Source organism: Lipomyces chichibuensis, assembly GCF_038497645.1.
Source record: "Lipomyces chichibuensis strain CBS 12929 unplaced genomic scaffold V1513scaffold_36, whole genome shotgun sequence".
Taxonomy (NCBI): Eukaryota; Fungi; Ascomycota; class Lipomycetes; order Lipomycetales; family Lipomycetaceae; genus Lipomyces; species Lipomyces chichibuensis.
Genome location: NW_027117488.1, coordinates 1 through 15,964, shown reverse-complemented (window position 1 = coordinate 15,964; position 15,964 = coordinate 1). Strand labels below are relative to the sequence as shown.

Below are 15,964 nucleotides of genomic sequence, written 5' to 3'. Positions count from 1 at the left end.
GGTCGGTCTTGTTTTAATGCTTTTGTACTTTGCGAGTCGCGTTTTGTCTGGTTGCATTAATTTCACTCCCCAAGCAGGAGTACTTGCTTTACCAATCCACTGACATTATGGTGACTAAAAGGTTAGTCCCGACAATTATTTTCATCACTAACCCAGCCGCTGGGCAGAATCAGGGTATAGATGAGAATGGTGCCTTCCCGTAGACTTTTTGGCGCCGCCAGAACATGTAAATTCACAGATCTGGTCGTTACGTAAGTAACTAGAATTTGACCAGAATTTGGCGGGCGTCCCAGCTGCCCGGATCTAGCAAGGGGCACCCTCCTTCCTCTGCCAGAGACCTCTAGATCAAGACCAGAAACTGACCCACGGCCTCCAGGGTTAGGGGGGTCGAGCTTTGCGAATATACGAATATTATTCGCATTAGCATTTCAGCCGACATTTTATTCGTTGCGAATAAAAGTTTGTGCTGCGAATTGCGAATGCGAATGCAAATAGAGAAAATTGTATTCGTGTCCAGCCCTATCGGCAGGCTCTAAAATCCGCCGATAAAATTGATAAATATCGGCAGACTTTTTTTTTCGCCGACAAGTTATAGTATTCGTAGGCAAAAAAGTCGCTATCGCATCGTCAACAGCCCTACAGTCTTGTCAGTTGATGTTATCCAAAGGAGCTAACGACCCCTACTAATACTTCTAGTGTTTGATTGGTCACACCATTACCCTCACCCCGTATCGCCCATTTGGCGATATCGCATCGTATTTTGGACGATGTAGGCGATACAATATGCGATGGGGGCAAAACCCGGCGATATCGTATCGTGTCCAGCCCTAAGATAGTAGGCTGAATAACAGCATCAGCATCAGTCCATCAGAGTCCCTTCTATTATCCTGTCTATCAGTTTCTAACTCATCTCTCGATGTGTTTGGCCAAGTGTAGTACGCAGTTTAGGGCTGAGGTAATCTAAGAACTACCGGCACCTTGACAATAACAGCCGTTACGCACTCACTACAAGAATAAAGAGAATACAAGATGTATTAACTATATTTTAAAGTATAAAAGAATGTAAAATTACATGCTGCAAATTAGCTCCCCAAGCCTTTAGCAATGACTTTATAGCACATGCAGGAATCGCGGCTGGAGTTTGTGTATAATTAAAGCATTCAGAATATATACTCCATCATTGATTAAGCAGAACATCAATTCAATTCTACTCGTTCTCGATATCGTAGCACGCGCCCTTGCCGGAATCGTGACAACAATCATAAAACCCGCCGGTCTTCCAGAAGTTATCGCTCAGGGTGTCACGACTCGTGCGCCACCTTTTCCTACCCGAATCATAATAATCCCAGAATTTCTTTCCGCAGACGTAAGTGGGACCAACTCCTGGTGCATTGTCACAGCGTCCATCACCAGTGCACCAGTACCAGACGTCGGCCTGAGATGGCGCTACCAACAAGGCCAAAACAATCGCTGCGATTCCAAATTTCATCCTGCTTGTTCCTATCAGTATTATTCTACATAACATTACGAAGTGACGTACTTGAGTGTTAGAGGCGAAACTTGCGAGAAAATAGCAAGGCCGGAGTTCGATCAGAGAGATATGGACTATTGGACACAAGCTTGCGACCTCGTTACAAAGGGAAAGAAGCGACCTTTTTGTACTTTACCAAATGATCCTTTAGAGGTTTAGCGTGCGGAGAAACAATTAACAGGGGACATGTCTGTAATGATGACGTTCTGGTACGGCTGAAAGAGTTGGTGAACGTTAGTAGCCAACCATTGGGGTCCGAAGTCTGGCTGACGGTATCCAGGCGTATGGTATCCTCGCAAGTTTGTCCTTATTGGTCATGCGCTGCCAAAAGCCGGGAAATCAAAACCACTTATTAAGCACTGACGCTCGCAAGTCGATAAAACGAACTGAGAATAATTCGATCCACCTGGATGGTGTACGCCGGTTTTGCTGCTCTTTGGCTCAGTGAATGAGCAATCGCTTAAGACAAAGCCCCCCCTGAACCCTGAAACTCCGCAACCCAATCTCACACAATCGAATTATGCGCCACTATCAACGGTCGTTTGTCGCGTCACTCCGCTGATTCGTTTAACTACAACCTCGAATGCCGTGCTCAATGCGAAAGCAAATCGGGAGGAATAGAGTGGAGGTATCTAATCTCTTTGCGCATGCGTTGTGCGTCAAGGCAACTTAGTATTCCGTTGCTGTTGCTTACAAGTCCACGACAAGGTGCAGTTCCAGTGCTCTGGGATCATAACTCCGCGGCATATCAAGCACCTTTTTGTCTGCCAACAAAATTCCGAAAGACTTTTAGATACTCTAATTTCTGTCGTTTCCTTCCAATTTCAGAGCCCCACAGGGCGACGGAACAATGAACTTCGGCACACTCGATGACCCAACGAATTCAAACGCTCGATACTTGACCACATCGTCTATGGTGGGCTCTACACTGATGATGACAGCATACCATGCAAAAGGGAGTCATGGACCTGGCCGTACGTATATGGCGGAGGATTACCATTTGAAATATCGAAATATCGCCCTATCAATTCAAGGTTACCAGAGGAAGTTACCATGTTAAAATAAGGAGAATCAGGGACCTTCAATGCGCTATTCCTCTTTGGGACACGCTAAAATTTCAGGTTGTACCCATTTGTGCACCGCCAAAATGACTTACCCTGAAGTTTACTTAACAAGCTGTCCCAGCAACCGACGAACCCCAATTCGAGACGCGTCCTATTCGAAGGACGCGTTTGGCTCACCTTTATCTTCATTTTGACTACACGTTAATGAACGGATATTAAAACAGATATGGATCTCAAAACAACTGTCTCTTCTACGCCGGATGCCAACGACGTTCCTGCTGGATAATTGCAATCAGCAGCGTGTGCAAGAGAGTACGTCAACGCCTATGCGATCCGTCATAACTTTGCCGTGAAAAATGGGCTGTCTATAACAAAGAAAAGTCGCTCGTACTTTTGTGCAAATGCGCCAAATTGCCTAACACGCGAAGGCTGCCACCGACAAAAGGAGCCACCGATGAAAATGGCTTCACGCGTCAGAAAGAGTTCCGCAGCATCCTTTGCAACTGTCCGTGGATGGTGCAATTCAAGAAACAGCTGAACGATATGTGGATTACAAGGCATTAACCCACTTGCATACCCAGAGAATCGACCGTTGGCCGCTGGAGCCAGGGAAAAGATGCTCGATCTCGTCCCGGCACTCAAATGCGTCCTATACTTCAATTGCGTCGGTTGTAAACAACACATACGGCCTATCCTTGCTAGGCAGGGACGTCTACAGTCGATCATACAACCATACGCAGACGCAAGGTGCATCAACCGCAAATGAAGGCTACATATACCAAACAAAACTGACTATTGATAATACCCTCGAGGCTTTGTTCTTTTGCAAGCCTGATGACGTTCGAAGAGCACGCCTGTACAGTCAGGTGGTTATCCTTGACGCTACATACAAGACAAACAAGTTTAAAATGCCCTTGGTAAATATGGTGACCGTCGACAGCAAGATGCGGTTTATAAAATTAATGCTAGAAGTGAATTCCTGAGCAATTAGCAGTGTGGCTGTGTGTGGCTGGGCAAAATGGGTACGACGTGAAATTTTAGCGCGTCCCAAAGAGGAATAGCGCATTGAAGCTCCATGATTCTCCTAAAATAACACCTGTGTCCTTGACTTTAGAAAGTAATGAATGTGCTCTGGTTTACAAACGCTCTATAGTTCGCATCAAGGCATCGGACACTACTGAAGTGATCTTACTACGCATAATGAGAGCCACGACGCTACTCTAACCATTAGAGTTTGACGGGCCCCTGACTCGTGTACCGCTGGACCGCGCCTATCATTTATCTAGTGGCCTGCCTACTCCCCCTTCTGAGGAACGGCGCCGGGCATAACATCGGTAACGAGATCACGGTCGATTTGAAACAGTTTGTGCGCCAGCATCGACATAACTTCCATGGATTTTTACACAGCTCATTGACGAACATCAAGGACACTAGCTTGAAGGTATAAATCCCTTCGCATACTGAGAATCGATCGGTGACTTCTGAGGCCAAGCAATGCCGTCGTCCAGCACTCTTCTGCATCTGTAAGCACGATTGCATGCTTTAAACACCCAATACGGACTCTCTTTGTTGGGCTGGGACGTTTATAATCTCACCTACAGTTACCCTCGGAAGCAGGGAACTCCATGGCAAAATTTATAGAGACCTTTCGAGATGAAGGTTTCATATACCCGTAAAACTGGCCGCAGACAACACAACGACGCTCTTGAGCTTTTGTCCAGTCCATTCGAGTTAGAGAGATATTGTTGTAACTGTATTTGCGAATAATATTCGGCGAATAATTATTCACGTCATTTTTGGTGGCGAATATTGACTGCATCAATTAGGTCTCTACAGCTTCATACTACTAATAATGGAGAAATGAAAGCCGTTTGGTCGGAAAATGCATTTAATGACTTCATTTATATGGTGTCTACATTAGTAACAATGCATAATGCTGTCATTCCACTGGCGGTAGATGCAGATAACTATAATAGGACTGAGTACATATATTCAGCACAGCTACTATGTACTCACTCACTCTGGTAATCTTGGCGTTTCCGCGGGTCTCCATTTTAATTTAGTGAGTCAGTAAAGGTGAAAGAGTCAGATAATAGTAGAGAAAACACCGATATTAAGCTGGAGACTCCCTATTGAGTCCTTGAGAAGTCAAATGCAGTTCTACACATGCAACCGAGTTATAACTTGAACGACGACAAGCTAGCCTATTCGCACTCGAATATTATTCGCAATACTCAGCATTTGCGAATAAAATCATCTAATATTATTCGTAATACTCGACATTCGCGAATAACGAATATGTTCCATTACTGCGAATATTCGTATTCGGAACAGCCCTAATATAGTATTGTCGCCGATACAGTATAGGCAAAGTCGGGTTATCTGCAAATAGTATACAGAGCTAGTATTTTACCCTAGCATTCTGATCTGCTGTTGACCATGTTTAACCAAAGGAAGCCAGCAGAGCCGGTCTGTACCCTGTGTCCAGCTGCAACGTCGCAAATGGGTCACATACATAATTGAGAGAAATTTTTGCAAGACGCCGGATATTTTGATGACCAGAGAGATGACCCGTCCTAATTGACCCGTCTTAAACATGAAGCTATTCAGTAAGTAGACTTATCTCGGCCTGTATTGATGTGTCTCGGTATCGACGGGTTGTCGCCTATGTGCACGACAAAGAATGGCTGAATGGGGTGGATCATTCAAGAAACTGCTGCATCTATATATACTTCTGTGGCAGCAAACAGATTAATGATTCGCCGTCCATTCGTTCTTGCCAGAATTGTATATACATGCGGGACGGTGTAGGGGTTTCTGACGCTACATTCTGCCAGACAAATAATCGAGTACAGTTTTGACAGCTGAACACAGATGGGATTGAAAATAGAAAAGTATTAATACAGGCATAAAAATACAGGCTAATAACACATGCCGAGCGCAGAAACATAGACTAGTGCAGACGAGGACGGGAAACAAACCGAAGCGAACCGAAGCGAAAAGGAACAAAGTCAGGGCCACTCTCGATGCCACCTCATTCAGGCCTTGGCCGCATCCGACTGCTGGCTGTACTCGCCATTCCGTCTTTGAACTGGGCTTCGAACCAGGCCCGGCGGAAAAAGTTCACAGGCGTTGCAACTATCGCCTCTCCACTCAGGACGTGATCGGGAATACAGTCCCCGAGGACGACCTCCTGAAGATTTGGCGGGACGTCGCCGCCGACAAACTCGCCGTCCTCCACAATCGTCTGTAAAGTTTTGTAAGTTAGCCGGCATAGTGGTCAGGTTTTGCCAATTTGTCACTTACAAATGATCGCGAAGGTTGGAGCAACGTCTCTGGTAGAACGTCCTCGTCCGGGATCCGGTATGTTTCCAGAACCACTCGCTTGATCCGCCCGAACCATATCACGCCGTCTCTAACCAACGGTCTGTACGGTCGCTCCGTCAACTGACGACGGAAGTCCTGTTCGGCCTCACCGACAGCGGCATTTTCATCATGAATCGACGAGTACTGAGGTGGTTCTGGTGGTTGCCCTCGGCCTTGTTCGCGAATACTTATGACAATGCCGAGACGGCAGTGCAATACGCACACCGACCACGAAATTGCAGCCCGCAAACTTTCATAAGATTGCGAGACCCCGACTTCGACGGCAATCATCAGACTCGAACGATTTGGCTCTTGATAAAGGATTGCACCGTCCCATCCTCTCGTTGTGCCACCACGTGTGTTTCCACTTTCAGTCGACAGAGTGACTCCATCTCCGACTTCTGAACTGATTCCTTGATTCCTCGAAACTTCACGGATTATGCTTGCCAACAATCCACCAGCCATATTTGAATGGAGCCTACTTGGTGGAGCGGCGACAATGGCAACATTCCTGGTGGCATCGTACCACAGTCGAGGATACCTGGGTGGCCACAGTCAGCAGAGCATGAACAAAGACGTCGCAGTTACATACTTCGACTCCTCGTTTTCGAGGATCGCTTCCACTCGTTCGTACTCCTCTCGACTCGCCTGCACTTCCACTTCCATATCAGGCGAAAGAGGCCTCCTAACAATTTCCAACAGGTTTGTATGCTCCATCTTGGTAAGTTGTTGATTTGCATGTGTTTTCTTATCAGCGGGAAGGACCAAGGTATTGACTTTTCTCTTAATTTTTCCTTCTTTGCGCTCGCTGGCGATGGCCCGACGACGGCAGTGGTGCAGATCTGCTACCTCCGCGTTTGTCGCCGATCGCACACATGATTATTCGGTCACACAGTCGATGATGTCAGAATGACAGAGATTTAACAAAAATGTTCAGAGTGCTTGACAGTTCAGGAGCAGAATGTTTTTGTGGGATCAAAGGCCATCCGTGATTGTGGACTACTAGCATAGGCACATTTCAATCCGGACTGTGTCGTGTTTAGTGTTTTACCGTGCGTTGCCTCGACACGCGCTTATTTACGTTCAGCGGCGTCAGTAAGTCCTTGAACATCACAGAATACAGACTTAACATCTAGTGCTGTGCAACTGCAGAATCAACTGTGCAGGAGGGGAGTGTAAAAGATAGGACATCCTCCCGGACACTACAAAATGGTAACCATGCCCCAGTAATGTTGAGTACAACCTGTACGTATACGTATATAGACGTGCTGTTCTCACTTTCCCTTGTCAAATGTCCTCTTCAATAGGACTTGGAACTTATCTATAAGGCCGACGATCGAAGATGATGTTCCTGTGCCCTTTGCCAGATGTACAAGTTTGGAGAGCGGAACAACTCCCAAGAACTCATCGCGTACCCCTCCCGCGGCATCCCCAAAACTGTAACTGTATTGCACCACAAATCGCAGCAAATTAGATACATGCGCATCTTCGGTGCACTTTGTCTGTCAGTTGCTGAAGTGGCGCGAGCCGCTAATTCACTTTGGGTTGTGTTACCAAATTCCTAGCGTAAACGTCTCGCATTGTACTCGTTTAAGGTATTATAATACCCGATTCGCCACTTATACCATTTCAGTCGTATTTAGTGCAAAAAGTCAATGGTGCAGCAGGAACACATTTCAGCCGTCAACCGCAACTCATGTCAAGGACACAACTAGCCATGCCGCAAAACCACCAAATGCTCGCATTCCGCGTATTTAAACGGTTTTACGATGCGATCGCTGATGTGACCATGAGTCAGTTCTCAACGAATGCTCGTCCAGGGAATTTGTCGCGTACCTCGACACAGGCTTCAACATGTGAATGATAATCTGACCTAGCAGGAAGACGGTCTTGAAACAAATCTAGGAGATTCGGGATCCTGGAATAGATTTGAAATATTAAGATGGCTTCCATTCAACGGCAAGTGCGAGCTCAGTAAGAAGGTTATAGCAGCTCCAGTTGCACCATTAGTCACTACTGATCAATATTCGCGTCGACATTGACGCTCACCCAGCATCCAGACATTAACGTGGATGAAGATCTTGGTGAGAGCGAAGGTGAAATCAGACTGTGCTTCCATGGCAGCAAGCTTCTCAAATTTGCTGCTGAGCCGCTCAGTATGACGCATGACGATCAAACGTTAAGGCAGAATGCGTTAGCGAGAAGGAATCAATAAACTTGAGCGAGATCTAGCGGATTGCTTATCGACATGCGTTGTTCTTCATAGTCGCGCGCACCGATAATACCCGATGGCTTTACACAAGTCCCTTCTCCAAGGGTTAAATTTAGGGCCGTAACCAATTAGTTTCAAATTTTCAAGGCATAATTGGGAAGCACTATTGGCTAGCTGGATAAGTAGGTATTAGTGATGTATGGATTATTCGACCTTGATTAAAGTCAGTTGCCGACAGACACGCTTTGATATCAAAGAAGACGCGGCGATCAAAGACATTGATGTTCACGACTAAATATTTTCATCGTATCGACACCACCTACAGCATCACTTAGCGTCTAATGTACCGTCAAAGTCGAAACTCTCAGAATCTTCGAAGATTACAGCAATTGAGATTCTCGGCCAAGCTGACTTAACGCTCAAAGTGCGGGCATCGTTATGGGCTCATCGGCGCAATGGAACCGGGAAATCCATGCTATTACGGGCCATATCTCAGAGACTTATTCCGGCGATATTGCATAGTTTGAAGATTGCATTTCTTGATCAGAACATCAGTCTCAGCGATATTGATAACATCGGTTCCGGGAATTCAACAATTCTGCAGTACATTCTCGAGATTGAAAGTATCGCATCGTATTTGAGTCAGCTTGCATGTCTGGGTGTTTGAGCCTCAAATATGACCGTAACTGCAAGCATATTCTCTAAGGACGTAGACGCATCTTCGTTACAATAGAACCCTCATTAAAACGATTCGCTGTAGGACGATAACCCTCGTTAAGCTGATTTGTTTCCTTGTAAAAATTCGGGATAGTGTTAGAAAATCCATTTCAATAGAACGATAACCTCACTGAACCGATTCGTGGCTGTAAACATTGCATCGGCCTAGCTGGACACTAAACCTTTGCCTGGATACGGATACGGATAACGAAACCTGGCCTGGATGTTATCAGTGCCGATCCCTAATTGATAGCCCAGTCAGCAAATAATAGCCTGTGTTAATTTATTTACAATCAAAATGGTGAGTTGTTGATACCTATTACGGTGTAAGACAAACCACTGCAACTTCATCCGAACTGCCAGGGACCAACTGCATATCCAGAAGAAGGTTTAAATGGGTGCTCTCTTGTTGAAGAATAGCGGGCTAATACTCTTCTATATAGTTGCTTGAACGCGATGGCCGTATATGTTTTATAGTTTGAGTTGTTTGAAAATGAGAATGTGTTTTTTGTTGGTGGATAAAAATGTTGCCATTATTAAGGCATCGTATGATAATTACAACGTCTCATAATATACACCAGTCGCACATTACTCCAAAGCAGGAGTATCAGCATACAAATTACCAACAACAGCTGGATACCGACCGCCGGCAATATTCGCAGCATCGACATATTCTCTAATTGTCTTCAACTCTTCTTCCGTAAGCTTGACATACGCGCTCGCGACGTTTTCCTCGATTCTGGCCATCTTGGTACTACCTGGGATCGGAATCGCGCCCTGTGCCATCAACCACGCTAGCGAGATTTGTCCAGTGGTGACGCCCTTTTGATCCGCAATCGCCTTGACTTTGTTTACGAGTTCGAGGTTCGCTGGGAAATTCTCGGCTTGGAATCGCGGAAGCCGTCGGCGGACATCGTTAGGCTCGAAATCTTCGGGAGAAGTGTACGCACCCGTAAGGAATCCTCTTGAAAGAGGAGAATACGCGACGACGGCGACCCCGAGTTCCTTGCATGCATCGATCACGCCATTGGTTTCTGCATCGAGCGAAAATGGTGAGTACTCTATTTGGACCGCCGCAATTGGGTGGACTTTATACGCTCGTCGGAGCGTCTCGGCGGAGCACTCGGATAAGCCAATGTGTCTGATCTTACCCTCCTTGACTAGCTCCGCGAATCCAGCCATGGTTTTCTCGATGGGGATGGTCATGTCGATGCGGTGCTGGTAATACAAATCGATAGTCTCGACACCAAGTCTCTTCAACGATTCTTCGCATGAATTACGAATAAACTCGGGTTCGCCGCTAGGAGACGGGATGCCGCCGCCGACGACGGGCGCCTTATAGCCAACTTTGGTGCAGAGAAAAACTTTGGAGCGGTTGCCCGTCTTGGCGAAATACCGACCGAGGATTTCCTCGTTATCCCCGTAAATTCTCGCGGTGTCCCAGAACGTGCAACCGAGCTCAAGCAGCTTGTCGAATAGCGGAAAGGCTTGTTCGTCGGTGAGATGCGGCTCGTAGAAAGCCGAGATACCCTGGCTGTCGTTAGCGTACTGTCACGTAATGAATGAGAGCAATGAAGGTACCATGGCGCCATAGCCGAGAGCGGTAATCTCTGGGCCATCCTTGCCGAGAGTAGTCGTAGGGAATGCCATTTTGCCTGTAGAGCAGTTGAATGAACGAGGCAAAGCAGAAGCGGCGGGACCAGCCCTTAAGTATAACTCCGGTGTCGGGGCCACCGGACCTGTCCGTGGACTTGATAAGTGAGATGCTTTTCGCAATTTGCGTCCAACAACCACCGTTGGCCAGAATTTGGTCACAATTCGCGAATGCTTTTGGACTACAAAGTACCGTACAGATCAAATGCGTAGGAATTGAGTGATTAACAGAGCTTCTGAGTGCATTCTACCACTTTGTAGTGATTTGGAGTTGACGAAACGTGCGGCGCGGTATTTTAATTCGGCAGCTTGAAGCACTATGCTCGGCATTAATGATGTCATTAGCGGAAGAAATCAGTCCCACGTTTTGGATTTGCTTGTTCACATCCGTCTCATAAAGTAATAATTAGATGCCGAATGCTCTTCCTTAAATTACGAACAATGATTTGTTTAATTCTGGTCTACTAAAGTGCGCAATGCAGGCGACTACATGCAGGGCTCTGGACCTGGGAACGGTCCGCAATAATGACTGCACTGGGTAATAATAAACCTCCACAGCTGGTCCAGCCTGGAAGTGCCGAGGACGGATTGGAGTATTTTGCTTAATAGACGATGGATTCTATCGATTGAATAATTAACTACTAGGCGTTGATTTATCGCATCCTTCAGTGTGCGGAGCCGTGAGCCTAGTCGCATTTTAAAGATTTGTCAAGCAAATAGATATTTTATGGATGAATCGCCAAGGAGTTACTTTTAGTGGCATAAAGTCCGCCGTTGAATGAGCCGTCCAATTATAATCTTGCTGCAATTGATAATTAGCGCCCGCTGTTGATACCGCAAAAGTTTGTTTGTTATGTGCGAGTTCGCGTCGAAGCGCGTGTCCGACGCGTCTTACGTGTTACTCTGTCTATTAAAAGTGGCCATTTTGCAGCTTCTTGCGGAATGATCAAATTTCACTCAAGTTTGGTCCGTACGACATCGCTACATATTAAAAGCGCGCATTTACCCATCTGTAGTTCTTCCGCTTCTTGTATATACTACTCTTCCATGCTTCAAATATGGAAACTGTTCCCAAACCTTTCTGGAATGAGCATTCTGCTCGAATCAGTCAGAATCTGTAGTTGCCTTCTCTTGATCTCATCGAACGCGAATGGAGTGACGAAGTCGTTAGTAAAGGCTGGGGCACCTGTGTGAGAAAGTCTGCCCGCGACCAGCAAAAAATCACGGAGCCCTTATTGGTACTGAGGGAAGTGGAGAGTGCGATGGACGAGGGGAAAGAACGACCAGAAAAAAAAACAAAGACAGACAATAACAAGTACAAAAAGAACAGCCAGGTAAAGTCAGGCGTTTCAGGGTATATCCGAGCACAAAGCAAAAAAAAAAACTTCGCAAGTGGTTCGGCACCGCGCGCTGGACTTACAACCAATGTTTGGATGCCGTGGAAAAGAAGGAGATTGCAAGAACGAAGAAAGACCTAAGAGCGACATTCCTAAATAAGGAGGCAATCGACAAGATGGGCAAGCCCTGGGTTTTGGAAACCCCATACGACATTAGGGATGCCGCCATGGACGACCTTCTCAAAGCATTTGATTCCGCACATGCACGGTACAAAAAAGACCATAAGGTATTCAAGATTAAGCACCGCTCTCGGACAAAGTGTAGGCAAGAAAGCATTGTAATACATCGTAAGCACTGGTCTCATGGAAGAGGGAAGTATGCCTTTCTTTGCAAAATGAAGAGCGCTGAACCGCTCCCTAAGGAGCTGTCGCACGACAGCAGACTTGTATACCAAAGAACCACAGGCCACTACTATCTTTGCGTACCGATGACTTTGCAGGTTCATGAAGGGCCGTCTTCAGGTCGACTGATTTCTCTGGACCCAGGCGTGCGAACATTCCTCACTGGGTATACCCCAGACGGCGAAGTAGTTGAACTCGGGTCAAATGACATTGGCCACATATATAGACTGTGTCACTGGCTGGACGAGTTGCATAGCTCATATTCGGCCAAAGATATCAGCCGTGCAAAGAGGTGGAGGACGAAAAGGGCCGCAGCCAGGCTGCGTTGTCGGATTCAAAATCTGGTCGTCGATTTGCACTGCCGGATTGCCAAGTATTTGTGCACGACATTCAATCATATCATCCTACCGACCTTTCCAGTTCAACAGATGGTGACACGCAGTGGTGGACGCCGGCGGATCAGGTCCAAGACAGCACGAGCTATGGCAAATTGGTCTCATTACAAATTCCAACAACGACTTCTCAACAAAGCGCGAGAATATAAATCTTGCAAAGTCGTCTTGGTATCTGAAGCCTTCACTAGTAAGACATGCGGAAGATGTGGTAGTCTCAACGAGGTAGGGAGTAGGAAAGGGTACGCATGCAAACAATGTCAGTTCGAATGTGATCGCGATGTCAATGGTGCGAGAAATATCCTTGTTCGTTACAGTACAGCGAACCAGGCAGTAGAGACAAATCTACACAAGAATGAGCATCCACGGGATGCTCCAGTGCGACAAAACCTGCACTGCTAGAGCCGCCACGCCTTTACTACATTGGTAGTAATAGTGTGGCGCGCGATGAGGCTCGTCTCCTTCTCGGTATCCCCGAGTTGCATGACCCTAGTCAGTTTCCAACAAAATATGCTTGCTTATTTTCGAGGAAACACACGAGCGTGAGCCTAGAAGCCTATGAACCCTATTTGATAATTTCTACGCTTGGTAACTTGGATATTCATCGTGTTCACTGACATTTCTGGATCTTAGAAGTAATATTAGATTAAATGGCTAGCCGCTGGCATATAATTACTACAAACCCGTCAGACTGAGAACTTTCGCAGTTTCGCTTCTACTCTGTCCCAGCGTAAAAGTCGGCAAGTGATCAAAATCTATGCTCTCAAACATGCCCGAAACCTAACGCGATGCCCAATAGAAGACTACCTAAGCAAGCCCAATTGAGGCACTCTTTTACCTTCCGACTGTAGACAATAGCCATAGCAAACATCTGAAGTCCAATAATAATTAAGAAACCGCCGACAATCTCTTATCCTTTCTAATATTGAAGTTCTCAAATCTTTTGAACCGTCGTAGCACCACATCTGAGCAGATTATTAAACTGCCCAGCACAGAAGCAATTCCTGAACTGACCGCAAATAGCCAGCTCCGCTCGACGTTGGTCAACTGAAGCATAGTAACCAGTTAGTAGGTTGATTGAACTTTGAATATCTAGACGCAGTGAATATCCAATAATACCGGTTCTAAGTTGAAGCGCTGGCAATTCCGACTGTTCCAACGTGCGGTATCAAATCATTTGGCATCAGATATTGAGACAGCGCGAGAATGAGATATCCAATACTTGTGTACTTTGGAGGTTGACATTTCTCCTTTGGACCACCATTTGGAGAGTGAGTGGGATAAAATTCAGACCGAAGGTTTGGCACCTTGCTTGGCCAGTGCTAGTGCCGCAGCACAAACGAATCTTGCCATAGGTTATAGATCCAGTCTAATGTAATCTGTACTAGTGCTGCACGCTGCCCCTGAAAGTGAAAACTCAGAAATGAAAGTTACCCGGCCTAAATGATAGGGAAGAGCATCCAACGCAAATGGCTGCTTGATGTTGGCATGTTGCGTTCTCTAACCCTTGACTCTCAATGAAAATCCTTATTTATTGCGTTTTCATTCTGGTTCGTGGTTTGTTGTCCTTGCGTTCACCTTCGCCGTTTCGTTGCCCTATTTGCTTGTTGTTTAGCTGTTGGTGTGCCTTTATTTTCATCGGTCATATAAGCCCTCATTTGTTGTTTACAATATGCAAATATATTCTAAATAGTAATAATAATAGTAACCTGGCACATTGTAGTACCACAGCAAGAATAGCCGCATACTATCCTGAAGATAAACCGATGTGTTTACTCGTTATGTTCAATTAACAGAGTCTCGGCTAAATAAGTACTGAGCAACATGAGTTGATTCAAATGGATAGGTAGAGTACCACGACAAATTACGGTCCCTTTTTACTGACTCCTGGATAATGGAGGTTTCGAGCCCAATGAAGTAGCATATAGTGGTAGTACACACTTTCCATGAGCCAATGCTGCAAGATATCTCGAGAAATGACTCGTCATAAAGGTACGGACAATGCGGATACGAATACGGATAGGGCCAATTTATCTGGATATGGATACGGATACGGATACGGATAAGGGCAAAATTGGCCCGGATATTATCCGTGCCGATCCCTTTATTTAATTTGCAACGTAATCTAACTGCAATCAAAAAGACCCTGCCTCTTCGTCCTCAAGCTCCTGCTTCAAGAGCTCACATTTGAATCGAGGATCCAGAATCATTGCAATGTAATAAGTATTGATCTCGTCAACGAACGCGAAATACTTTTCGTACTTCCCCAATCCAGCTCGAACAGCACTCACCAACACCAGGTCAGTGTTTTATATACCATCCGAACGGCCTAGACCTCGACGAGTGTCAGCGACCTCCAGAGAAAGCGAAACTCATTTGAGGCCGACAATAATTTACCGCAGCAGCATCAATCGCAGTTCGCTTTGCTTTCATGAGGACAATCTTGCGGCGCAGTGGCCAGTCAGGTGCGCTCGTGATATTTTTAACGCTAGCTGTCGTCGTATCCTGCTTTATATCTTCTATCCTCACGAATGTAAAAGGAGAAGCTCCAGGATTATTGGCTTGCAAACAATCTTTCTGACTCTGCCCTGAGGTCTTGTCGGAGTCATCTGAGCAAAGTTTGTGCAGCTACTTATACTAACTCAGACAGTTTAGTGGACCGAGTCATTGAACGATGAGAGTCCTCTCTCAAACAGATCGGAATTGTTAGAGTCATTTCCTCACTGTATTCGCGTGAGCTTCTACACATCTTAGGCTCAGCGACTCGCTAAGAGGAGTGTCTTCATCCGCGTTACTATTTTGTTTAGAAGAGTAGGTAAGAGTTGCTGGCTACATTACTCATATGAACATGCACTTGCCAGTTAACCACTATTAGTCTCAATTTCATGCTACTAGTTAATGCTTTCGTCACATAATTGAAAGCCTACTGCCAGCCTGCTGACAGCGAATCTCTGTTCTCATCTTCCTAGAATCTTATTGATAATTGCTTATGATGGTACGACTTTCAAAGCCAATCAGCTGCAGGTCTCGGTCGAGATTTTTGGAGATACTGGGAAACTGAGTTGTTTGCTAAAAAATGAGACGCTGATTTTTCAGGAAAAACATCTCTGCTTGTGACAATTATGTTGATTGTGCTGTCAATCGAAAACTTCTAGAAAGTCGATCTTGAGACTCTGTTTCCTCGTCACTGTCATCATTGATCTAATAATCAAGTTTATGGATGAAATAATCAAGTTCACGACGGGGACGGCGAGCGAGCAATATAGGTTCATCACTCATCTGTAAACTGC

The 15,964-nt window shown here is 45.8% G+C and overlaps 4 protein-coding genes across 4 annotated transcripts; 1 reads left to right on the top strand and 3 right to left on the bottom strand.

Moving 5' to 3' along the window:
- Window positions 1–747: 747 nt before the first annotated feature.
- Window positions 748–1,625, bottom strand: V1513DRAFT_450589 (uncharacterized protein). The gene is made up of 2 exons (XM_066898837.1): window positions 1,541–1,625; window positions 748–1,490 (listed from the first exon to the last, which is right to left on the bottom strand). Exon 2 carries the CDS (start codon window positions 1,487–1,489, stop codon window positions 1,208–1,210), a length of 282 nt encoding a protein of 93 aa, XP_066751718.1. The 5' UTR covers window position 1,490; window positions 1,541–1,625; the 3' UTR covers window positions 748–1,207.
- A 4,004-nt stretch (window positions 1,626–5,629) lies between these two features.
- Window positions 5,630–6,838, bottom strand: V1513DRAFT_460126 (uncharacterized protein; the record flags this gene model as incomplete). Its single annotated transcript, XM_066899812.1, is given in 4 exon segments — window positions 5,630–5,842; window positions 5,902–6,502; window positions 6,554–6,769; window positions 6,789–6,838. 4 exon segments carry the CDS (start codon window positions 6,836–6,838, stop codon window positions 5,630–5,632), a joined length of 1,080 nt encoding a protein of 359 aa, XP_066751717.1.
- Window positions 6,839–9,401: 2,563 nt separating this feature from the next.
- On the bottom strand, window positions 9,402–10,799 carry V1513DRAFT_450578 (NADP-dependent oxidoreductase domain-containing protein). Its single transcript, XM_066898836.1, has 2 exons — window positions 10,472–10,799; window positions 9,402–10,420 (listed from the first exon to the last, which is right to left on the bottom strand). Exons 1-2 carry the CDS (start codon window positions 10,538–10,540, stop codon window positions 9,479–9,481), a joined length of 1,011 nt encoding a protein of 336 aa, XP_066751716.1. The 5' UTR covers window positions 10,541–10,799; the 3' UTR covers window positions 9,402–9,478.
- Window positions 10,800–11,864: 1,065 nt separating this feature from the next.
- V1513DRAFT_356834 (putative transposase DNA-binding domain-containing protein) lies at window positions 11,865–12,989 on the top strand (the record flags this gene model as incomplete). Its single annotated transcript, XM_066894724.1, has 1 exon — window positions 11,865–12,989. A coding segment is annotated over one exon (1,125 nt), but the record flags the coding sequence as incomplete, so codon positions are not given.
- Window positions 12,990–15,964: the final 2,975 nt, after the last annotated feature.

Coding starts and splice junctions, on each gene's coding strand:
- V1513DRAFT_450578 (XM_066898836.1), bottom strand. CDS start 10,540: ATGGCATTCCCTACGACTACTCTCGGCAAGGATGGCCCAGAGATTACC. Junction 10,421..10,471: donor CTCTCGGCTATGGCGCCATG/GTACCTTCATTG, acceptor AACGACAGCCAG/GGTATCTCGGCTTTCTACGA.
- V1513DRAFT_450589 (XM_066898837.1), bottom strand. CDS start 1,489: ATGAAATTTGGAATCGCAGCGATTGTTTTGGCCTTGTTGGTAGCGCCA.